Here is a 26198-nt window from a genome sequence, read left to right as displayed (position 1 = left end):
ATTCAGAAAAAATATTTCAAGAAAAGATGGAGTTCCTAGAAGCACCATTAATTTATGTGTCCCATTCTTTTTTTTATACTCAAAATACTAAATGTTTCTAGTTCCCATGTTTTGGGGACATGCGAATATGCCAGTTCTTTCAAAAATGTTTTGAGGTCCTTGGACAGAGGCCATTGTAATAGCACTGTACTAAGTATTTGACAAAAGGCTTATACATGAAAGGAGATGTGTAGTATTAATACAAGCATACAAACATAAAATACTGCTGTATGATATCATGTGACGGTAAGGCACTCTGCACCCTCTTGAATATAAAAGAATATTTCTACATTTGGTTCCAGCAAACACTATTGTGCTATTCTGAAATCCACAGCACAGAAATTATAAGACATCCGCTCATAAACAGAAAGCAAATCACTATTCAGCATTTCCTGCTCTGTTTCCTGCCAATTTCAGATAATTAAAACTTTTTTTAAACCTTTTATTCTATTCTGCTTTAATTCTGCTTCCTCCACCAAAAAAAAAAGGTTTAGAAATTAAAACTCTGTGTATATAAGTCACAGTCCTTTTTTTTTTTTTCTTATCCTGTGATATTATCTCATTCTTCATTATTGCAGACCTCAGGATATCATTGTGTTTGTAATTGGAGGAGCCACCTATGAAGAGGCTCTAACAGTTTATAACTTGAACCGCACCACTCCTGGAGTGAGGATTGTCCTGGGAGGCACCACGGTGCACAACACGAAAAGGTAAAGGAGAACATTCATTCTACAGCTGTGTCCTCCTTCCCAGAGGATAAAGCTTAAATTCCCTTTATGTTGGAAAAATTTGGTCAATACTAACCAAACTGCTGTAGACTGAAATTCTCTGGTGTTTGCAGCTCCAGAATAATTTAAGAATTTGTGAAACAAAGGATCTATAGTAGTTAAGTTCATTAAGTTCATAAATCTCTTTATTTGGTCAAAGACCTAGAAAGTAAGAACCATCTTACACTGTTAACAATTTGTATTTCCTGTGTGTTCAAAAAAGGAGAAACCCTTGGACCTACTTCATAAGGAAGGGGGAAAAATTAAAAATTGGTTTTTTTTGTTTTTTTTTAAAGAAGGAGAAACCTAATAGCCACAGCTTAGACTTTCTTAATGGTATTGAAGTCTGGGAGTTTTTCTATTTGGTTGATTAACTTTATTCACTTAGCAAGTATTCAGTAAGAATGCAAAGATGAATAATCTAAAGATCCTACCTCAAGTTATTGTCTATTAGGAAAGATTTAAAAATAAGAAAATAACGTGCCCAGAGAGGCAGATGAAAGGGCCAAGGATTCTCAGAGTGACTAAGGGAAATTAGCAAATGTTTCACATAGAAGATAGTATATTAGCTGAGCCTTGGGTGAAAAGGGCATATGGAGGGAGAGCACATTCTAGGTTCAGTTAACCACATGAACAAGTTATAAAAGCTGTAGGCAACGGGCGAGATGGCTCAAGCCTGTAATCCCAGTACTTTGGGAGGCGGAGACGGGCGGATCACGAGGTCAGGAGATCGAGACCATCCTGGCTAACACGGTGAAACCCCGTCTCTACTAAAAAAATACAAAAAACTAGCCGGGCGAGGTGGCAGGCGCCTGTAGTCCCAGCTACTCGGGAGGCTGAGGCAGGAGAATGGCGTGAACCCAGGAGGCGGAGCTTGCAGTGAGCTGAGATCCGGCCACTGCACTCCAGCCTGGGCAACAGAGCGAGACTCCGTCTCAAAAAAAAAAAAAAAAAAAAAAAAAGCTGTAGGCAACATACATACACAAAGAACAGCAAATAGTCAACTAGCTGGAATGTGTGTAATAAAGTGAAAAGATGATTGAATGCCATCATTGTGGAAGGCCTTGAGTGCCAGGCTTGGGAATTTATACTTTTTTACATAGAAAATGGGGAATTATTGAAAGCAGTGATTACAAGAAAGCCACAGTGTTTAAGGAAGATTAATTTGGCAGCTAAAGGTAGAAGAGGAAAAGACTGGAGAACCATGACATGATTGTTGAATCTAAAGATTGGTGACCCTGAGCGATCTATGCTGAGCCATGTATGCATAGATAATTTGGAGTCATTAAAAGTATTTATATACTTTTTTATTTTGTAGGATTATTTGGTTTTTAATGTAACTTTTCTCTTTTATTATGGAAGTAATATATGCATATTCTGAATTTTTTTAATTCAGAAAGTACAAAGTACAAAGTTTCCATAATCTAACCACTTGTTACATTTTAGTGTTTTCAGGCCTTTTTTCTAAGCCTGTATAGATGTTTGTGTGACTGTGTGGGCAGAAAGGGATCTCATCATACATTCTGCCTTTTAACTTTCATTTTGCAGTCTGATGTAAACATCTTCTAGTGTTGAATATATAATCATTCGTTCATTAAACAAATATTTATTGGATAAGATTTCTTGGGTTTGAATCCTGATTTCCCTCATACTATTTTTGTGAACTTGGGCCAATTACTAACCTCTTTGTTAGTGTCCAGAACTCACTGGCCATTTATATATTTCTTTTGTGAATTGCTAGTTCATATTCTGTGCCCATTGCACAATTGGAGTATTCCTTTTTTTTTCTTAATAATTTTTTTTAATGTGGCACATCTACACTATGGAATACTATGCAGCCATAAAAAAGGATGAGTTCATGTCCTTTGTAGGGACATGGATGAAGCTGGAAACCATCATTCTGAGCAAACTATCGCAAGGACAGAAAACCAAACACCACATGTTCTCACTCATAGGTAAGAATTGAACAATGAGAATACTTGCACACAGGGTAGGGAACATCACACACCGGAGCCTGTCGTAGGGTGGTGGGAGGCGGAAGGGATAGCATTAAGAGATATACCTAATGTAAATGACGAGTTAATGGGTGCAGCACACCAACATGGCACATGTATACATATGTAACAAACCTGCACATTGTGCACATGTACCCTAGAACTTAAAGTATAATTAAAAATAATAATAATAATTTTTTAAATTCTATGTATATAATTAAGGTTATTGGCCATTTGTCTAGTATATATTTTGCAAATCTTTTTCCTCTATATATTTTTTTATATTATTCACAGTGTTTTGTTGTATAAAAGTTTTGTTGTTATTATTTTAATTTTATATTGTCACAGCTACCTGTGATTTCTGCCTTTGGTGTCATGCCTGGAAGGTTCTTTCCTACCCAAGATTATATAAATACTAACATGCATTTTAAAAATTATTTTTAGGATTCATATTTAACATGATATCTTTACAGTCTATCAGAATTTTAGTTTTGTGTAAACAGTGCTGTAGGGTTTCCTTTTATAACTTCTACAGAAATATTACAGTGAGGGGCTTTTTTCTTCTTGACACCAAATACACCAGGTCTTTCCCACCACCATTTTTCCAATTTTCCAGACACTAACTGGATATCTAACAATTTGATTCAATTCTGACACGATCTACCTAGAGTTAGCATCTCATCTCGAAGTTAAAAGGGCTTAACCCCACAAGACCACCCCTACTTCAGATGCCAGTCACAAGTCCCAGACCACCTGAGTGACTGGTTGTAAATCAGGGGTTCCCATGACCCCTTTCTCAGGTTTGATAATTTACTAGAACAGTTCACACAACTCAGGAAAACACTTAACTACATTTGCCAGTTATTATAAAGGATACAACTCAGGAACAGTCAAATGGAAGAGATGCATAGGGCAAGGTATAGGGATGGGGTGTGGAGTCTCCATGCCTGCTCCAGGAACACCCACCCCACCCCAGCACCTTGATATGTTCACCAACCCACAAACTCTTCGAACACTATTGGGTAGGGGTTTTTATGGAGGTTTCGTTATGTGGGCATGCTTGATTAAATCATTAGCCCCTAGTGATTGATTCAGGCTCCAGCTGTTTCCCCGGCCCTGGAGGTTCAGGCGTGAGGCTGAAAATTCAAAGTTTCTTATAAAGGCTTGGCCTTTCAGGCAACTAGCCCTCATCATGAAGCTACCTAGAGGCCCACCAAGAGTAATCTCATTGAAACAAAAGACAATCCTGTCACCCTCAGTACTCAGAAAATTCTTAGGGAATTAGGAGCTCTGTGCCAAGAATGGGGACAAAGACTAAATATCTTTCTATGGTACTACATACATACACTTATACACAGGCATTTCATTATGTACAGAAAAGTATATAAATGATAAAACAGCTCATTAAAACATTGCAAAGTAAATATATCTATTAAACGACCACTGAGTGTAATGATCAAGAAATAGCACATTACCAGCACCCCCCACAGCCTTTCTTATTCCTCATGCTCCCTCGTCACAGATCCCTGCAAAGTATTCATATTATGACTTCTGTCACTGTAGATTAGTTTTACCTGTTCTTAAAAGATATTTTTTTAATAAAAGAAGAAATAGGCTGGGCACGGTGGCTCATACCCGTAATCCCAGCACTTTGGGAGGCCAAGGTGGGTGGATCATATGAGGTCAGGAGTTTGAGACCAGCCTGGCCAACATGTTGAAACCCCGTCTCTACTAAAAATACAAAAATTAGCCAGGCGCGGTGGCAGGCGCCTGTAGTCTCAGCTATTCAGGAGGCTGAGGCAGGAGAATGCTTTAACCTGGGAGGTAGAGGTGAGCCGAGATCATGCCACTGCACTCCAGCCTGGGTGACAGAGCAAGAGTCTGTCTCAAAGAAAAAAAAAAAAAAGAAGAAAGAAAGACTAGATTTAATCTATTTCTGCCTTTCTCACAAATAATATAAGAATCTTAGTGTTTTAACTGTAATCAACTTCCTCCCAATTTGTATACTATCATTGTCCAGTGTTTTGGTTTTACCTTTTTAAATTCCCAAATTAATCATTATTTTCAGTAGTTAATGTTTATTTATATTTACCCACATATTTGCCCCCTTTTCCCCCTCCACTTTGTTTCTTTCCTCCTGGCTCTTTCTTCAATCCAATTTTCTTACTAAAGAACATTCTTGCCTGAATCCCATGCCTGTACTCCCAGCACTTTGGGAGGCCGAGGTGGGCAGATCACTTGAGGTCAGGAATTCGCGACCAGCCTGGCCAACATGGTGAAATCCCATCTCTACTGAAAAATACAAAAATTAGCCAGGGGTGGTGGCACATGCCTGTAATCCCAGCTACTCAGGAGGCTGGAGAATCGCTTGAACCAGGGAGGTGGAGGCTGCAGTGAGCCAAGATCGAGCCACTGCACTCCAGCCTGGGCAACAGAGCAAGACACCATTCTATATATATATAGAATAATATATTCTATATTGGCCAGTAGTTTAGGAGGCCGTGGCAGGAGGATCACTTGAGCTCAGAAGTTTAAGACCAACCTGAGCAATATAGAGTGACCCTGTTTCTACAAAAAAAAAACCGTAAAAATTAGCTGGGCATGGACTAGGCATAGTGGCTCACACCTATAATCCCAGCACTTTGGGAGGCCAAGGCAGGCAGATTGCTTGAGCCCAGGAATGCAAGAGGAATTCGAGGAGTTCAGCCTGGGCAACATGGTAAAATTTTGTCTCTACAAAAAAACACAAAAATCTGTTGGGCATGGTAGCATGTGTCTATGGTCCCAGCTACTTGGGAGGCTGAGGTGGGAAGATCACAAGTGTGGGAGATTGAGGCTGCAGTGAGCCATGGTCGTGTCACCGCCCCCTAGCCTATCTGAATGAAATCCTGTCTAAAAACAAAAAAAAAACTTTAATATTTTTTCAGCTATTGTTCATTTTGATGCCTTTGTCTAAAAGTGTCTTCATTCAGCTAAGTTTAGAATTTCAGGTTGATAATTTTCACTTACTTAAAAGTAAGACAACAATGGAATACTGTATTACTTGGTATGAAAAATTCATGTTTGGCATAATTTCTGGAAATTTTACAGTCATTATTTCTTTGAATGTTGCTTCTCTTTCATCTCCTGTTGTCTATCCTTCTGGAATTATTGTGAGATATATGTTAAACCTTCATCTATTCTTCAGGTCTCTTAATCTCTCATTTTTGTTATCCATCTGCTATCTCTCTGTGCTGTCTTCTGTATAATTTTTTCAGATCAGTGTTCCAGTTTAGTAATTCTTTCTTCAGCTATATCTGATCTATGTTTAATTTGTCTACTAAGTCCACTAAGATTACATTTTTATGCTTATGAGTTCTATTTGCTTCTTTTTCAAATTTGCCTGATGTTTTTGTGAATATCCTCCTTTTTTCTCATGTTTTCAAATCCTTTATTTTTCCTAAACCACATTAACTCTATAATCTGAACTACGTGGAGGTCTAATTCTGCTGTTGTATCTGCTAACATTAGCTCATGATGAAGCATTTCTGCATGTGTTCTGTAATTTTGACTTATGAGTTATCTTAAGAAGGGTTTTATCTATAGCACCCATGAGGAGCTGACATTCAAGATCTATCTCTCTTGCATATTTTTTCTTTCATTTTTGCTAGGTAGGCCAAGAGCATTGTCAGTCTGGAATCATTTTTATGTTAGTTTCTATACTTAACGGTTCCTGAACCTTGCAAAGCATATCTGCTTGTGCAGATAGATTTTTTTAGTCCACTTTTTCAGTGAGAGTTTCTATATTACATGGAAATCTCAATTTTGATTTATTTTCCTACCAAGGCCTAAACCTTCTTTCCTGACCCTCTGTGACTACTAAAACACAGTGCCCTTGTTTAATAACACTGGCACACACCTATTAGATAGTGGTAGCATCAGTTTATACTTATCAAGCTAAGTTTTTATTCCCTTTTTGTGCTGACCCTTGGCAATTCCTCTTACTTTCTAAATAATTTAGATATTCATTTAAAAGGATGTTTGTTGTTTTTTATCCTGCATTTGTACGTGTTTTATTACAAGATAATTTTCACCTTATATAATCTGCCTTAATTCCAGAAATGGAAGTGTCAGTGTGGTTATGATCTTGGGAGTAGATAAAATGGTAGTGACATTATAGAAACTCCATTTTGAACACTAGTAGGTAATATTATTTGGAAGGATAGCCGTGCATCCTAAAATGTCAAACTGAGGCTTTTGTACCTAATTCAGGGTCACCTCTTGAATATTTTTGAGCACAGAAGTGACATAATATTATTAGAGCTGTTTTATTCAAGTTTCCCCCTTTGCTGCTAATAAAAGTAGTAATAGTTCATACTTACTGAGTAGATACTATGTGCTAGGCACTGTACTGCATACTTTAAATCTATTAACTCATTGAATCCTCACATAAAGTTTCTACTATTATTATCTTTACATATGGAAACTGAGGCACAGAGAGATTAACTTACTCAAGTAAACATGACTAGTAAGAGATGGAGCTAGTATTGGAAGCCAGAACCCATGCTTTTGACCACTATGCATTTCCTTCCTGTTACTTGAATGCTTAATACTGCATTATTCTCTAAATAATATTTAATAATTTAGAGTTCAAAAGGTTTTATTTATTACTTGATGGTAGCCATATAGGATTTTGTCTTCTTGATCCAAATGAGTTCTTTCATGAATGTTTAGTTAATCATATGCTTTTAAATAGGCTTCCATATCAGAATTCAAAAAGATGAATTGGCCCTTAAGTGGTTCCTCTGAGAGTTAATATTTCTCACTATTTGTAGCCTTATGGCCAGTAACTAAGAATTTTAGCATCATCCCTTTAATTTGAAATATCAGCAGGTTAAAATTAAATGTGTATATCTCCATTTAAAAAAATAGGCTGGCTGCAGTGGCTCACGTCTGTAATCCTAGCACTTTGGGAGGCCGAGGTGGGCGGATCACAAGGTCAGGAGATTGAGACCATCCCCGGTAACACGGTGAAACCCCGTCTCTACTAAAAATACAAAAATTAGCTGGGCGTGGTGGCGTGCACCTGTAGTCCCAGCTACTCAGGAGGCTGAGGCAGGAGAATCACTTGAACCTGGGAAGCAGAGGTTGCAGTGAGCCGAGATCGCCCGACTGCACTCCAGCCTGGGCTACAGAGGGAGACTCCATCTCAAAAAATAAAAATAAAAATAAATAATAATAAGTAGGGGGGCTGGGCGTGGTGGGTCATGCCTGTAATCCCAGCACTTTGGGAGGCCGACGTGGGTGGATCACCTGAAGTCACGAGTTTGAGACCAGCCTGGCCAACATGGGGAAACCCCATCTCTACTAAAAATACAAAAATTAGCCGGGCGTGGTGACAGGAGCCTGTAGTCCCAGCTACTCGGGAGGCTGAGGCAGGAGAATCATTTGAACCCGGGAGGCAGAGGTTGCGGTGAGCCAAGATCGCACCACTGCACTCCAGCCTGGGCAGCAAGAGTGAGACTCTGTCTCAAAAATAAATAAATAAGTAAGTAAGTAAGTAAAAATAAAAAAATTAAAAATAAGTTGGGAGCCAGGCATGGTGGCTCAGGCCTGTAATCCCAGCACTTTGGGAGGCCGAAGTGGGCAGATTGCTTGAACTCAGGAGTTTGAGACCAGCCTGCGCAATGTGGCAAAACTCCATCTCTACCAAAAATACAAAAAAGTAGCCAGGCATGGTGGTGCCACCTGTGGTCTTAGGTACTTGGGGGGCTGAGGCGGGAGAATCGCTTGAGTCCAGGAGGCAGAGGCTGTAGTAAGCCAAGATAACACCACTGCACTCCAGCCTGGGTGACAGAGCAAAACCCTGTCTCAAAATAAATAATATAAGTTGGATTTAGATAGAAAGATAGAGTAGTAAAGATTTTTATATACGTCTTTGTAATTTAGTCATATTACATACAAAAATACATGTTTTAGATGTGTTTGACTAATTACTAGTGCTATGGGCTGGGTATAGTGGCTCACGCCTGTAATCTCAGCACTTTGAGCACTTCGGAAGCCCAAGGCAGGCATATCACTTGAGGCCAGGAGTTCGAGACTAGCCTGGCCAACATAGTGAAACCTTGTCTCTACTAAAAAATACAAAAATTAGTCGAGTGTGGTGGTGTGCGCCTGTAATCCCAGCTACTCGGGAGGCTGAGGCACAAGAATCACTTGAACCCAGGAGACAGAGGTTGCAGTGAGCCGAGATGGCACCATTGCACTCCAGCCTGGGCGACAGGGCGAGACCCTGTCTCAAAAAAAAAAAAGGTACTGTGAATAAAACTTCATTTTCTGTTCAAAGAAAAAAATAAAACAATGAAACATCTAAGGTTTTCCTTAAATTAGTATTCAAGTTCCTGACAAATGACCTTTTGTTTTTTTGGGGACAGAGTCTTGCTCTGTCGCCCAGGCTGGCGTGCAGTGGCGTGATCTCGGCTCACTGCAAATTCAGCCTCCCAGATTCGAGCAATTCTCCTGCCTCAGCCTCCAGAGTAGCTGGGACTATAGGCATGCACCACCACACCCGGCTAATTTTTGTATTTTTGGTAGAGACGGGGTTTCACCATGCTGGCCAGGCTAGTCTCAAACTCAGGACCTCAAGTGATCCACCTGCCTTGGCCTCCCAAAGTGCTGGGATTACAGGAGTGAGCCACCGCACCTGGCCTCAACGAATTATCCTTATATAAAATTAAGAAGGTAAGGCAGCCCTGCAAAGGCTTTATGCTAGATTCTTCCAGCTATTGTCAGCATTTGTATCTCTGTGTGACCTAATAGCATGCTAAGTAGTACACTGTATTACATTTGAGCCAATATCTTAGCAATAAAGATTCAATAAAATTTTGGACAGAATTGTTCACTGGCTTCCTGACCAATGAAACTTTTATGAAGAGGGAGTTGCTATGACAATCACCAAACGGGAAAAAATATTAGTTGATTTTTGTAGTATATAAATGATTTAATATCAAGTGTTTATAGTTTACTTTTATAAATATATAGCCCCTAGCCAATAAGTAAACAGTGAAATTTATCATACCAGTAAGATGATGGAATTTATATTTCAGAGGCCAGTTAAAATTGTAAAGGCTTAAGTAATTGAAAGCAATAGTTTCAGCTTTGAATAGAAAGGCTCAGTTTTCATGATGAATGTAGGATACCTTGGATATTACTAACATATTTAGTAAGTTTACAACTCTTAATACATATTGGAATCTTAGACTCTCAGTAATGGAAAGGCTAATATTTTTTAAAAATCAGTTTTATTCCTGGATATAGTAGGGCTGCAGTGAACTAGCAATAAAGACCTTGATTTGGAAGAGAAAACATTAAATAATTTGTTTCTGTGAATTATTAGGGTTTAATTTTGTAGGAGTTTTAGTGTATAATTTTCTCTGTAATATATGGGTTATTTCTTAAGGAAACAGGCCAAAAGAATAAATGATGACAAAAATACAGCCTTGATCTCAAGAGCTCTGCAGCACAGAAGTAGCTTTTTGAGAGACTAGGGAGATTAGAAAATGGTATACGTTTAGATTTGCCATGATATATTCTCTCCTTTTATATTTAGAATCATGTAAGTCATGGTATGGTTGGCCATGTCTTACATATCTTACATCCAAATCCATGGATTTGGATTAGTGGGGACTCCAATAAACAGGAAAGAAATGATATCTTGTCACTGTGTGATGTGCTAATACAGAAGCTACTATCCTTCCAGAACAGGAAATGTCTGTTGTGGGATATTTATGGTCACTTGGTTTCCCTATTACAACTCTTAAATAAAATCTGAGATTACTACAGATTTATTCTGCACTCAAATTTCAGAATTACCACCTACTAGTTTTTTTTATTACGTAATCACTTAATGTAATGGGTAGATAGGTCAAAATTGATCTCCTGCATCCCAAAAAATAACAAGTACGCTTACCCCTCAGGTAGCAATTTTAACAACCTTGATCCTGGTTTCTCTATTTCTAACATACGTCAAGATCGCTTTTACTGTAAATTGAAACAAAATCTTAGTTGTAAACAAAACTTAAAAATAAAGAATAGAAAGCAATTATTCCTTTCCTGCCTAGTATATTTCCAAAAATGAACATAATTTTTAGTGTGAGAATAGGGCCTTTGTATAAGTAAGCTCGTCATCTTAAGACAGAAGTTACCTGAATATATAGGTCCCTTAGATCCTAATAGGAAATACATATTAGTTTAATCTGAAATTCAAGTTGTCATTCAAAGTTATTATTTTAAAGTGGCTCTTTCTTGCATACTTTATTTCTTTAAAACAGTTCTTTTGCGATAATATTTTTTAGTGATTCAGGCGCTGGTTATAACGAAGCGGAGTTCTATATATGCAGGCCTTCTGTAGTTGTGTGATTTGTTTCTATAGGGCCTACTCTGATTAGCTGTAATTGTGATTATCTTTGTTTAGATTTAAACACCATTTAAAATAGAAGGCATGTATTTGCTGCTAAGACACTAAGGAACTTTGCAGAAGCTAATTATCTCCTTAGCAACATTCTTAATAAAATTGCCTTCTAAATAAAGAGAGGCAGTCAATATTTCTTCTCTTTCCATAGCCATATGAAGTTTAATATGAATTTTGTATTACTTCCCTTTTTCCTTTCATATATAATGAAATACACAGAAATAAAAAGTAGTAACCAATTACAGAGACTTATTTAAAGATATAACTCGTGCTTTTTTGAAGACCAAGAACCTGCCCTGAAAAAGAATCTGACCTGAACACATGCTGTCCTAAGCAGTTAGTCTAGTGTGTCTGTGGGGTCTGTGCAGGTTTGTGTGTACAGACTATTATCTCCTGTCTCAGTATTTGCCCTTCTTATGGAATTACTTTCCTTCCTCTTATTACCTTATCTCCTCCTCTTCATTTGTCTCAGTTGTATTAGCCATATATATATTTACTTGTAGGGGAGGGGGAATGTCAAATTTCAATTTCTAACAATTATATATGGCATGAGTCATTGCTATAACATCACAGAAATTTTCATCAACATCTATATAGAACAGTCAGGAGTTCTAGTTATGAGTTCTGTAATAGATAAATATTTATTGAACATGTGAGAACAATGTAAAGCCAGTAGTTTGTTCACTCAAGTATTTACTGAGCACTGGGATACCTCCATGAATAAAACAAAGATCCTAACCCTTGTGAAGCTTTCATTTTAATGCAGGGGGAGACAGAAATAAACAATAAACTTAACAAATAAGTATATTTTATAGTAAATCAGTATGTAATAAATGCAGTGGCGGGGGTAGGGAATGTGAAACTGTGTAAAGGGAAATTGAAAGTGCTTGGGGACAGTGGCTGTAGGTTACACTACTCAGTATGGTATCAGGAAAGGCCTCCTTAAGAAGAGATGTGTGTAGGCCACATGCCATGGCTCGCGCCTATAATCCCAGCACTTTGGGAGACCAAGGCGGCCAGATCACCTGAGGTCAAGAGTTCAAGACCAGCCTGGCCAACATGGTGAAACCCCATCTCTACTAAAAATACAAAAATTAGCTGGGCCTGGTGATGCACTCCTGTAATCCCAGCTACGTGGGAGGCTGAGGCAGGAGAATCACTTGAACCCAGGATGCGGAGGTTGCAGTGAGCTGAGATCGAACCACTACACTCCAGCCTGGGTGACAGAAAGAAGAGTGTACAAAGACTTAAAGGAGGTTGGGGAGTAAGCCACACAGGTAGAAGGAAAAAGCATTCCAGGCACAGCCACAGCCGTGTCCTAAGAATCATGCAATGCATTGCAAGAGCTGCAAGGAGGCTGGTGAGTCTGGGTGGAGTGAGCAAGAGAAGTAGAAAGAAATGCAGTCTGACAGGCATCAATATCTGGGGCTGTTCCTGGAGTGCCTTATAGACTGTGAGGACTGCTTTTCGCTAGGAGTTAGCACTTTTGGGTTGGGGTTTTTTTTTTTAATGTTTTTATTGAGATATAATTTACATACCATACAAGTCACCCTTTGAAGTGTAAAATTCAGTGGTTTTTAGTATATTCACAGATATATTCAACTATTACCACAGTCAATTTTAGAACATTTTCATTGGTTGGGTGTGGTGGCTCACACCTGTAATCCCAGCACTTTGGGAGGCTGAGGTGGGTGGATCAACTGAAGTCTGGAGTTCGAGACCAACCTGGCCAACATGGTGAAGCCCCATCTGTACTAAAAATACAAAGATTAGACTGGCACAGTGGCATGCACCTGTAATCCCAGCTACTTGGGAGGCTGAGGCAGGGGAATTTCTTGAACCCAGGAGGCAGAGGTTGCATCATGCCATTGCACTCCAGCCTGGACAACAAGAGTGAAACTCCTCAAAAAAAAAAAAAAAAAAAGCATTTTCATCATATCAAAAAATTCCCCCCTCCAGCCCTAATAAACCACTAATCTAACTTCTCTTTCTATAAATGTCCCCATTCTGAGCATTGTATATGAATGGAATAATATGTATTCTTTTGTGACTGGCTTCTTTCACTTAGCATAATGTTTTCAAGGCGCCTCCATGTGTAACATACATCAGTACTTTATTCCTTTTTATGACTGAGTAATATTTCACTGTATGCATGTACCATGTTTTATTTATCCATTCATCAATTGATGGACATTTAGGTGGTTTCCATCTTTTGGCGATTATAAATAATGCTGCTGTAAACATTTATGTACAAGTTTTTGTGTGTGTTATAGGGTTTTAAACAGAGCCATGACACCTGACTTATGTTTTAGGAGGATCTATCGAAGCTAATGTGAATTAAGAGAATTATCCACCAAAATGAACATTTGCTTATTATAAAAATGCAAATTTCTAGATGTAGTTAAACAAACTATACCCATTATTTTATTCACCTGCAATAAACTGAGCCATTATCGTAGTTGGTTTTCTGAAGCACATGATCCTACCTTGCAAATAAATGAGCATCTTGGTTTGGATTTTGAGCTGGCCTGCCTTATCACTTCACAAGTCAATCAATATTAAAGAGTTCTAGTCCCTGCCAGCAGCAATTGACACCTTTAAGTTAGCTGTGTGAGCTGAGAGGTCAAGAACCCAATCCATATAGATGAAATTGTTATCGTAATAGGCAAAATCCCTGTCTTCATGGGATTCAGGATAGAAGCAGAGGGGAAAAGGGTGGCTAGGTTAATTCATTAGCCAACAGCACTGCCATTGCTTGAGCACTACCTGAACTTTATTTAGTCTCCAGTACTTCTTAAAACTTTTGACAAATAGAAAAGACATATCCTGCTAGAAGATGGCACAAGAGCAACAATTCTCTTGCTGCCAGATTCCCTTTTAAGCCAATAATAATTACTGTACATAGTACATTCTTTGTCATACTACTAGATTCAACTAAGCCATCATTAGCTATAAACCTGCAGAATAATTAATGATCCCATTTTCAATTATTTTCCCCATAAGCAGCAAAGACAGATAGTGCTGGCAAACAGATAAAGGAAAATAGGCATTCCCCTTGACCAAGTAATTCATGCTCATTGTTAAAAGAAAGTAAGGCCGGGCACGGTGGCTCACTCCTGTAATCCCAGCACTTTGGGAGGCCGAGGCGGGTGGATCACAAGATCAGGAGTTCGAGACCAGCCTGACCAACATGGTGAAACCCCGTCTCTACTAAAAATACAAAAATTAGCCAGGCCTGGTGGCTCGCACATGTAGTCCCAACTACTCAGGAGGCTGAGGCAGGAGAATTGCTTGAACCTGGGAGGCGGAGGTTGCAGTAAGCCAAGATCACACCACTGCACTCCAGCCTGGGTGAGAGAGCAAGACTCCATCTTGGGAAAAAAAAAGAATTATAAAAGTAAAAATCATTCATATACCACAACTCAGAGCTAATCACTGTTAATATGTTGGCTTTTTTTTTTTTTTTTTTTGAGACAGAGTCTCGCCCTGTCACCCAGGCTGGAGTGCAGTGGCGCGATCCCACCTCACTCCAACCCCTCCACCTCCTGGGTTTAAGCAATTATCATGCCTCAGCCTCCCAAGTAGCTGGGACTACAAGCCTGCACAATCACGCCTGGCTAGTTTTGTTTTGTTTTGTTTTGTTGTATTTTTAGTAGAGATAGGGTTTCACCACGTTGGACAGGCTGGTCTTGAACTCCTGACCTCAAGTAATCCGCCTGCCTTGGCCTCCCAAAGTGCTGCGATTATAAGCATGAGCCACTGTGCCTGGCCCCTTCTAATATTTTTTTAACCTACAGGTTTTAGAATTTTGTTTATGTTTTGTTTTTAACATAAGATCTATACAGTTTTTTTTTCTTTTAATCATATTGAGAACATTTTCCCATGTTACTAAAAAGTCTTTAAAACAATCTTAATGGCTATATAATTTTATTTTTAAGGATGGGTCTTTAACTATTACCATTGGACATTTAGGTTGTTTACATTTTTTTTCACCAGCATATTTAGCTGCAAGTTTACTTTTTTATTTTTTATTTATTTATTTATTTTTTTTTTTTTTTAAATTTTTATTTATTTATTTTTTTTTTTTTTGAGACGGAGTCTCGCTCTGCCGCCCAGGCTGGAGTGCAGTGACTGGATCTCAGCTCACTGCAAGCTCCGCCTCCCGGGTTCACGCCATTCTCCTGCCTCAGCCTCCCGAGTAGCTGGGACTACAGGCGTCCGCCACCTCGCCCGGCTAGTTTTTCGTATTTTTCAGTAGAGACGGGGTTTCACCGTGTTAGCCAGGATGGTCTCGATCTCCTGACCTCGCGATCCGCCCGTCTCGGCCTCCCAAAGTGCTGGGATTACAGGCTTGAGCCACCGCGCCCGGCCTTATTTTTTATTTATTTTTTATTTAATTTTTTTTTGAGACGGAGTCTCGCTCTGTTGCCCAGGCTAGAGTGCAGTGATGCGATCTCAGCTCACTGCAACCTCCACCTTCCAGATTCAAGGAATTCTCTGCCTCCTGAGTAGCTGGGATTACAGGCACCTGCCACCACGCCCAGCTAATTTTTGTATTTTTTAGTAGAGATGAGGTTTCACCATCTTGGCCAGACTGGTCTTGAATTCCTGACCTTGTGATCCACCCACCTTGGACTCCCAAAGTGGTGGGATGATAGGCATGAGCCACTGTCCCCAGCCAAGCTTACGTTTTTAATATAAATAATGCTTCAATAAGCATCTTATATACTGATAAAACTTTGTCCCCATCTCAGTGGGGACAAAGGTTTAAGATAAATGTGTAGTGAGGCCGTCTGAAATATTGCCAGTAGAAAAATAAATGAGTATAACTTTCCTGGAAAGCAATTTAGCATTATATATTCTAAGGTATGGGATTAATTTCATGGCTTTTGTTTTTGGGTTTTTTGTTTTTTGTTTTTTTGTTTGTTTGTTTTTTGAGACAGAGTCTTGCTCTGTCGCCCAGACTGGAGTGCAGTGGTGCCATCCTGGCTCACTGCAAGCTCCGCCTCCCAGGTTCACGCCATTCTTCTACCTCTGCCTCCCAAGTAGCTGGGACTACAGGCACCCGCCACCATGCCTGGCTAATTTTTTTTATATTTTTAGTAGAAACAGGGTTTCACCATGTTAGCCAGGATGGTCTTGATCTCCTGACCTCGTGATCCACCCATCTTGGCCTCCCAAAGTGCTGGGATTACAGGCGTGAGCCACCACACCCAGCCTGTTTTTTGATTTTTAAGAAGCTCTTGCTCAAGTGATGGAAATGTTCTGTATCTTGATTGAGAAGTTGGTTATACAACAGGATATGTTTGGCAAACTCATCAAACAGCATCCTTGATAATCAGTGAATTTTGTTGTCTATGAGTTATATCTCAATAAAAAAATTTTAAATGTAGCTGAGCAGAGCAGCTCATGCCTGTAATCCCAGCACTTTGGGAGGCTAAATTGGGAGGATCACTTGAGGCCAGGGGTTCAAGAACAGCCTGGGCAACATAGTGAGACTCCATCTCTACAAAAAACTTTAAAATTAGCCAGGCATCGTGGTACACATCTGTAGTCCTAGCTACAGGTAGGACAAAGCTCTGTAGTACCAAACTGACATTTTCTCCTTCAAATGTTCAGAAAGATAAAAAAGATAATTTAAAATGGAATAGTTTCTCACTGCATAATTCAATGTTGTTTAATGCCATGCCCCAGAACCACCTGATGTCAACTGATGTTATGAGTCACATACTTTAAGGAACAGTGGTCTATTACAATTCCTAAAGCAAGGGGTATGATGATACTAAGAACTAAAACTTATTTAGCACATACTATGTGCTAGATACTGTTTGAATATTTTATACCTGTGTTGTCCAGTAAGGTAGTCTGTAGCCACATGTAGGTATTGAGCCTTTGAAATGTAGCTAGTCTAATTTGAGGTATGCTACAAGTTTAAAACACCAGATTTTAAAGACAGTACAGCAAAATGTAAAATATCTCAGTAATTTTTAAAAGTTGATTACATGCTGAAAGATAATATTTTGGATATATGGGTTAAATAAAATATACTACTAAAATTAATTTTACCTGTTTCATTTTACTTTTTTAATGTGGCCACGAGAACATTTGTGGCTTGCACTGCTTTAGCCATTTAATTTTGTTAATTCTTATAATGACTCAATGAAGCAGATTTCTTTTTTTTTTTTTTTTGAAACAGGGTCTCACTCTGTTACCCAGGCTGGAGTGCAGTGGCACAAACAGCTCACTGCAACATTGATCTGGGTTCAAGCAATCCTACCACTTCAGCCTCACAAGTAGCTTGGACTACAGGTGCTAACTTTTTCATATTTTTCTAGAGACAGGGTCTTGCTATGTTGTCCAGACTGGTCTCAAACTCCTGGGCTCAAACAATCCTCCCACCTCGGCCTCCCAAATTGCTGGGATTACTGGTGTGAGCCACCACACCCAGCCAAGGTAGATATTTTTATAATTGTCATCAACTTCCTTTTTCAGATGAGGAAATCAAGGTAGACAGAAGTTAAGTACTTTGCCCAAAGTCATAAAGCTAATAAGTGGTAAAGCTGGAATTGGGCACAGTCTGTTTCCAGTATGAGCATCTAAGCACTCAGTTGAAACAATATTTTGGAATATTTAGCTATGATTTTTTAAATCCTTTGTTTATAATGTCACCTATAAGATAGGCAAAATATGTTTCTATCAAATGGATAATATGTGAAGCTTTCAGCCTACTAAGAAATATTGTAAACCAAAGCTGGGGAAAAAATAATATAGAACTGAGGAATCATTTACTTTTATTTTAAGAATTTTATCATTCAGTGATGATTTAAAATGAGATTTAAGAATAAAATGCTCTTTGAATAAAAATGACTAACTTGGCCAGGCACAGTGGCTCACACCTGTAATCCCACACTTTGGGAGGCCAGGGCGGGCAGATTGTTTGATATCAGGAGTTCGAGACCAACCTGGGCAACATGGTGAGACCCTGTCTCTACCAAAAATACAAAAAAATAGCTGGGCATGGTAGTGGGTGCTTGTGGTCCCAGCTACTCGGGAGGCTGAGGTGGGAGGATCGCTTGAGCCCAGGGGGCAAAGGTTGCAGTGAGTCAATATCGCATCACTGCACTCCAACCTGGGTAACAGAATGGGACCCTTGCCTCAAAAAAAAAAAAAAAATTAACTTGATTAGTTAGTGGAAGCTTTTAGTTTCATAACTATCTGAAATGATGCCTAAGTGTTGATAATAATTTAACTTTGACATGGAGTAAGTGAAATTAACACTTTTTGTAGTGAATACAGCTACGGGCCTAGAAAATAGTTGGCATCTTGAATTTCTATACATAAGTTTGAGGCTGGTAGGGGGCCAATTCATGTTATCAACAGGTACTTTATAGATTTCCTCCTAAACAAGTAACACTAGAAACTTGGACCTTCTCCTGTAACCACCAGTAGGTTCAATCTCTGAATTATTTACAGAAAAATTAGGATACTGTGACAGAATTTGCATTTCAAAGGGGAGGGAACCCAGAGGGGACTTTTTTTCACTATGGACATTTCAGGATAAATTTTGAAACTGTCCCAGAGAGATGTTCTTTCTTGTGTGTGTGTGTGTGTCTGTGTGTGTGTTTATGTGTGTGTGTGTTTGTGTGTGTGTGTGTGTGTGTGAGAGACAGAGTCTCACTCTGTCGCCCAGGCTGGAGTGCAGTGGCGCGATCTTGGCTCACTGCAACCTCCGCCTCCCGGGTTCAAGCGATTCTCCTGCCACAGACTCCCGAGTAGCTAGGACTACAGGGGCGTGCCACCACGCCCCGCTAATTTTTTTGTATTTTTAGTAGAGACAGGGTTTCACCTTGTTAGCCAGGATGGTCTCGATCTCCTGACCTCGTGATCTGCCCACATCAGCCTCCCAAAGTGCTGGGATTACAGGCGTGAGCCACTGCGCCCGGCCAAGAGATTTTCTTTGGCAGCTTATTTTCCTCCAGTGACCAAAGGATTAGACATCATTGCAAGAGTTGTGATGGAATGCCAGGCGCAGTGGCTCACACCTGTAATCCCAGCACTTTGGGAGGCTGAGGCGGGCGGATCACCTGAGGTCGGGATTCCAAGACTAGCCTGACCAACATGGAGAAACCCCGTCTCTACTAAAAATACAAAATTAGCCAGGTATGGTGGCGCATGCCTGTAATCTCAGCTATTCAAGAGGCTGAGGCAGGAGAATCGCTTGAACCCGGGAAGTGGAGGTTGCGGTGAGCCAAGATCGCACCATTGCACTCCAGCCTGGGCAACAAGAACATAACTCTGTCTCAGAAAAAAAAAAAAAGAGTTGTGATGGAGTGTATCGCCTGTCACTGGCAATCATTTATTGAGTGCTGACTATGTGTAATGTTCTGTGCATGGTACTAGAAAGATGAAAACCTGTATCTTTAAGAATCTCAATGTCTAATGGGAAAATAAACATAAATGAACAACTCTAATAAGATGCCTTTTTTAAAGCTGAATTTAAGCCAGGATTCAAATTTAGGCATGTCCCCTGATTCTAATTTATTTGTGCACTGTAACATATATTTTTTAATTAAAAAATAGCTTTTCATTTTACCTCTGAATTGTGTGTGAAAAAGAAATTTAAAAAAGAAAAATAGCTTTTCATTACAAAATCAATATGTAATTCTTGTAGGAAAAAAAAATTTAATACAGCTAAGCAAAAAAAAAAAAATAGCCATACTGCCACCATAGGGAATGTTGTCAGCCTTTTAGATCTTTCACTATGAATGTATACACATTTTTTTAATTTTATTTATTTATTTATTTGTTTGTTTATTTGAGATGGAGTCTTGCTCTGTCGCCCAGGCTGGAGTGCAGTGGCGCCATCTCAGCTCACTGCAACACCCGCCTCCTGGGTTCAAGCAATTCTCCTGCCTCAGCCTCCCAAGTAGCTGGGACTACAGGCATGCACCACCACACCCAGCTAATTTTTGTAGTTTTAGTAGAGACAGATTTCACCATGTTGGCCAGGCTGGTCTTGAACTCCTGACCTCAAGTGATCCACCTGCCTCAGCCTCCCAAAGTGCTGGGATTACAAGTATGAGCCATCATGCCTAGCCAATTTTTTTTTTTTTTTTTTTTAAGATGGGGTCTCGTTCTGTCACGCAGGCTGGAGTGCAGAGGTGTGATCATAGTTCACTGTAACCTCAAACTCTTGGGCTCAAGCAGTCCTCCCACCTCAGCCTCCCAAGTAGCTAGGACTATGGGCCACCAAGCCTGGCTATCTGTCTATCTAATCTATCTATCTATTTATTTATTTGAGATGGAGTCTCAAATATGTTGCCTAGTCTGGTATTGAACTCCTGGCCTCAAGAGATCCTGCAGCCTTGGCCTCCCAAAGTGCTGGGATTAGAGGCATGAGCCACTGTGCCCAGAACACATATATAGCTATATCTAATACACACACACATTTTTTTTTTTTTTTTTGAGAGACAAGGTCTTGCTCTCTTGCCAGGCTGGAGTGCAGTGACGCAATCTTGGCTCACTACAACCTCCTCCTCCCGGGCTTAAGCCATCCTCCCGAGTAGCTAGGACTACACATGTATCACCGTGCCCAACTAATTTTTATATTTTTTGTAGAGAGAGGGTTTCACCATGTTACAGCCCAGGCTGGTCTCAAACTCCTGGGCTCAAGTGATCTGCCTGCCTCAGCCTCCTGAAGTGCTTAGATTACAGGCATAAACACCACACCAGGCCCAGCCCACATATATTTTTAAACAAAAGGAAACATAGTCTATGTATGCTTTCAATGAAAATGCTTATCTATATCATTTGTAATAACTGAATTATATTCTATTGTTTAAGTGTACCATAATTTAATCAATCCTCAATTTTTTTGTTCATTCAACAAATACTTATTGAGCACCTACTATATTACAGGGGCTATCTTGAGACTGGAATATAGTGGTGAGCAAAACAAATGTTTGATATTGTTTGCAGTTTTTCACTCTTACAAACAGTACTGTAATAAACATCATTTTACATATATCTTTAAACACTTATTTAATTGTTGACTTGGAATAATAATAATTGAATATATACTATATGCCAGACAGTTGGTTGACTTCATTATATATATTATCTCATTTAACCTTCATGATCCAAGAAGTGAGATCATTATGGTCCCAGTATTTAAATGAAGAAACAGGAACATAGAGAAATTAAGTAATTTGCCTTAAGTCATATAGCAGGGAAATACAGAGCTGGAACTCAAGCTCAGATTTGTGTGGTGCTGGATTCCATGCACTGCTGGCAATGTTGGTGAGGCATCAGAAGGTGTAAACATTTTTAAGATGCAAAATTACTAAACTGCCAGCCAGAAAAATTGTATTATACCTGTATAGTATATACACATAACAGTGTGTTTATACCTTCACATCATGCCCTTGCCAACCCTGAGGTTAGCTGCTGCTGATTCTTAAAAATAAAATTTAGGCTGGGCACGGTGGCTCCCAAAACTTTGGGAAGCTGAGGCAGGTGGATTGTCTGAAGTCAGGAGTTCAAGACCAGCCTGGCCAACATGGTGAAACCCCATCTCTGCTGTAAATACAAAAATTAGCTGGGCATGGTGGTGGGCACTTGTAATCCAGCTACTCGGGAAGCTGAGGCAGGAGAATCATCGCTTGAACCTGGGAGGCAGAGGTTGCAGTGAGCCAAGACTGCGCCATTGCACTCCAGCCTGGGCAACAAGAGCAAAACTCCATCTCAAAAAAATAAAAAAATAATAAAATTTAAAAATTATCAGCTAGGCACAGTGGCACATGCCTATAATCCTGACGCTTTCAGAGGTCGAGACAGGAGAATCGCTTGAGGCCAGGAATTCGAGACCAGTCTGGGCAACAAAGCCCAGACCCTTTTTTTGTCTCTACAAAAAAAAAAAAATTTGTTTTTTTAGCCACGCATGGTGGCATGCACCTGCAGTCCCAGCTGCTTGTGAGACTGAGGCAGGAAGATCACTTGAGCCCAGGAGTTAAAGGTTACAGTGAGCTATGATCATGCCACTGTACTCCAGCCTGTGTGACAGAGCAAGACTATGTCTCAATAAGTATAAGTAAATAAATAAAAATTATCGATGTGTATGGAGAAGGTTGGTTAAAAAGCGATGTACTTCAACCCAGATGCAGAGAAAGAAGGAAGAAACAGATTAACAGTGTGAAGCTTAAAGAAGAGACCAATAAATAAATGAGAGAGAAATGGAAGCAAGAGTCAGCAAGGTACATGTTATCTAGTTTCAAAGCAGCCTTCCAGTTCCAGATTCCAGGGTTTTATGAAGCAATGATCTTGCATTGAGTCAGTGGCAGACACCTCTGCCCTGTCAATGCCATACAATAATCTTTTTTTTTTTTTTTTTTTTGCATAAGCTACTTTGAATGGGTCTGTTTCCTGCAGCCACAATGTTGAGTTATGGGAGAAAGTTCTTATCTCTTACAAGTTTGTAAGATATGCCTTTTTGTGTCATGCGGAAGATCCAATACAGATTTGCATATTTGTTTCAGGACTTGTGTAAAACTAAAAAGTTAAAAATGTAAGGAAAAGCTCAAACATGCCTGACTCTGTATAGTGAGACAGAAGTGACCCATTTACTTCATTATTTCCAGTATTATCTATATTTCTGTTTTTATGATCAAAAAATATTAAAATGTTCTACCGATTTTAAAGAGTCATCAATTTGATGCCACTGGAATTATTTAAATAATAAAGTATCCAGTTGATTATATTCAACACAGCCCTGAGTTGCATTCCTCTGACAAAACTGTACAGTATTACTTTCCCCAAATGAATGATGCATCCTTCAGGACATATGTTATTTCACTAGGATTATCATTAGAGCTTCTAAGCCTAAGTGGAACCTGTTACATATAAATCACCTTTTGGTACCCTTTGGTCTTGTAAGAAGCAGTGTAACATAACAAGAGTATGGGCTTTAGTGCCAGACTACCTTGTTTAAATTCTGGTTTTGGCACATATTCACTTGTATGATCTGAGACAAATCATTTAGCCTCTTTCTGCCTCAGCTTTTTCAGCTGTAAAATGGAGGTATTAATAGCCCCTTCATACCATTGTTGTGATGATTAGATGATTAATATTTGTAAAATGCTTAGAGGTGATCTGGCAGAGGGTAAGCACTCAATGGATGTTACCTGCTGTTGCTGTTATTACTGCTACATTTTGGGGAGATAAAGTAAAACAGACTTAGGATATTCATCATCACCATCTCTGTCATCACCCTTACTTCCAAGTAAGTTATCTTAAAAACCTTTACTTTACCATATAATTCAAGGGTAGAATTATACTGTTATTCCAAGTGGGAATATACTGAGGCAGTGATAAAATGTGCTATGAAGATAGTCCAATGTCAGATGACTTTGCAGTGTATGAGAAGAAAAATTTTTAGTAGTTCCATTTCCATTTGTGTTCACTTAAAATTTCTCCTTTGGGCCCCCCCAGTGTCAGTACCTCTAAAATTAAAAGACGCAGGCCAGGCATGGTGTCTCATGCCTGTAATCCCAGCACTTTTGGAGGCTAAGGTGTGTGGATCACCTGAGGTCAGGAGTTCCAGGAGTTCAAGACCAGCCTGGCCAACATGGTGAAACCCCGTCTCTACTAAAAAAAAATACAAAAATTAGCTGGGCATGGTGGTGGGCACCTGTAATCCCAGCTGTTCGGGAGGCTGAGGCAGGAGAATCTTTTGAACTGGGGCTGCACTCCAGCCTGGGCAACAGAGCGAGACTCCATCTCAAAAAAATAAAGAAGACATGCGAAGAGTCTTCAGCATTCATGATTGCTACAGCTGGGTTATTTGGGGCTTCGTTTCTTGCATTTTTTAATAGCGTTCACCATGCTGCCCCTGTAGTTGTGGTTGTTCTGACAAATTGATGTGGGCTTGAATGTTCCCACACATCTACACCTCTTTTTATTCTCAGACAATAACTACCTTTCAGACCTCTGTGTTCTCAGATGATAACAACCTTTCAGACCTCTGAGCTCTGTCCTTGAGGAGTCCATTTTTTACCCTGTGGATGATGAGGGTAATTTTTTTCTTTCTCTTCACATGATATTCCAATGAATGACACAAACAATGCTAGATCCATGCAGAATCTCATTGTTTGCTTTTTTGCTGTTTCTTCTCAATGAGAGAGGAAATAGTGCCAAGAGCTCCTGTTTGCTTCTTTGTTTTGTTTTGTTTTGTTTTGTTTCATAAATCAGGTGGCCAGTACTAAGGAGGGAACTGGGAAGGAATAGCTACATTTTTTAATAGGCAATTACATCATTTGTAAGAAAGTGTCATAGGGTAAAGTAACTCCAGTGGAATTAGTTAGAATCAAGGAAATATCTTTTACTTTAATTCAGTGTATTCCAAGTCTTGTTATACAGAAAATTTATTTGAGGAGATATTGATAGGTATTCCATTTTAAAAAGGGCTCTATAGCCAACTAAGTTTGGAAAACACTCTGTCCTTCTCTTGAAAAGTCAAAACTCACATTCGCATATTAAAGATTCTGAGAAAATCTAGGGTAAAGGAACCCACTCCACTTTTGTGTTTTTTAATTGTATTTTAATATAATTTGATAAAATATATGTCACATGTAAGTTAGAAAGCATAATATAATAAATACGCTTGAGCCTTTCACCTAACCCAAGGACTAGAAAATTGCCAGTAACATAGATGTATCCATGTGCTCCTCTCCAATTACATCCCTTATCTCCCTACAACAGGTAAGTGCTATCCTACATTTTGTATTTAATTCCCTTGCTTTGGTGGAAGAAGATAGTGTTTTTAGCACTTATCTATGTATTTCTAAATAACACATTGTTTAGTTTTGCTTGTTTTTGAGCTTTATAAAGATGGTATCATACTTTTTTCATTAAACGTTGCTTCTAAGGTTCATCTATATTGTTGCATGTAACCTCAATCATTTTTCAGTGCTGTGTAACATTCCATTATGTGAATATACCACAGTTTACTTTTCCATTCACCTGTCCATAGACATGAGGTTTTTTGTTACATTTTTTATTATTACTATTGCTCCTCTCAAGGAGAAATAAGAAAATGTGAGCTAAGAATATTGACAGAATATTTTGATTATATTGTTTGGGAGCATTAAGGAGTATATTTATTGAGTGGCTGCCTTTACTATTCAAGGCAGGAACTTAAATGCAAACATAAATAAAATGTCCCTGTTTTCAATAATCTTATGGTTCATTGAAGGAGTCAAACAAATTCTGTATTATTCATATTAGGATATGATTAGTCTCAAAGACTAATGGCACAAAATAAACATGACACATCTTTTGAAGTGCCCAGTTTCTTATAATTGGGGGGATGTTCAGGGGTAGAATTAAAAAATTTAACTGATAAGTACCTTAAAGTATGTTTATGTCAAAATTTTAAAGGTCCTTTTATGAAAAATAATATAAAATTATGCATTTTTTTATTATTATTTTTTTTTATGACAGAGTCTTGCTCCTGTCACCCAGGCTGGAGTGCAATGGCACAATCTTGGCTCACTGCAACCTCCGCCTCCCAGGTTCAAGTGATTGTCCAGCCTTAGCCTCCCCAATAGCTGGGATTACAGGTGCCCACCACCATACCTGGCTAATTTTTGTATTTTTTTTAGTAGAGACGGGGTTTCACCATGTTGGCCAGGCTGGTCTCAAACTCCTGACCTCAGGTGATCCACCCTCCTCGGCCTCCCAAAGTGCTGGGATTACAGGCATGAGCCACTGTGCCTGTCTAATTATGCATTTTTAAAACAAAATCCTGGAACTCAAAGATGTAAGCTGGTATACCAATCTGGACTACACCCTTAGGACTCACAAATTCATTTGCTTCTTTTTGTTTTTTTTGTCTGAGACTGAATCTCACTCTGTCGCCCAGGCTAGAGTGCAGTGGTATGATCTCAGCTCACT

General features: G+C 39.2%; 1 protein-coding gene across 2 annotated transcripts in view; it reads left to right on the top strand.

Moving 5' to 3' along the window:
* Positions 1-26198, top strand: part of VPS45 (vacuolar protein sorting 45 homolog) — an 81490-nt gene that overhangs the window by 45284 nt on the left and 10008 nt on the right. For both annotated transcript variants that reach the window (XM_045364535.2, XM_005542025.4), the window contains one exon: positions 618-749. In XM_045364535.2, coding sequence (XP_045220470.2) covers positions 618-749 — 132 coding nt within the window. The remainder of the gene's footprint in view (positions 1-617; positions 750-26198) is intronic.

The sequence above is a fragment of the Macaca fascicularis genome, chromosome 1 (genome assembly GCF_037993035.2).
Source record: "Macaca fascicularis isolate 582-1 chromosome 1, T2T-MFA8v1.1".
In the NCBI taxonomy this organism is placed as follows: domain Eukaryota; kingdom Metazoa; phylum Chordata; class Mammalia; order Primates; family Cercopithecidae; genus Macaca; species Macaca fascicularis.
Note: the sequence above shows the minus strand (reverse complement) of the source record. Positions and strands in the feature narration are given on the sequence as shown.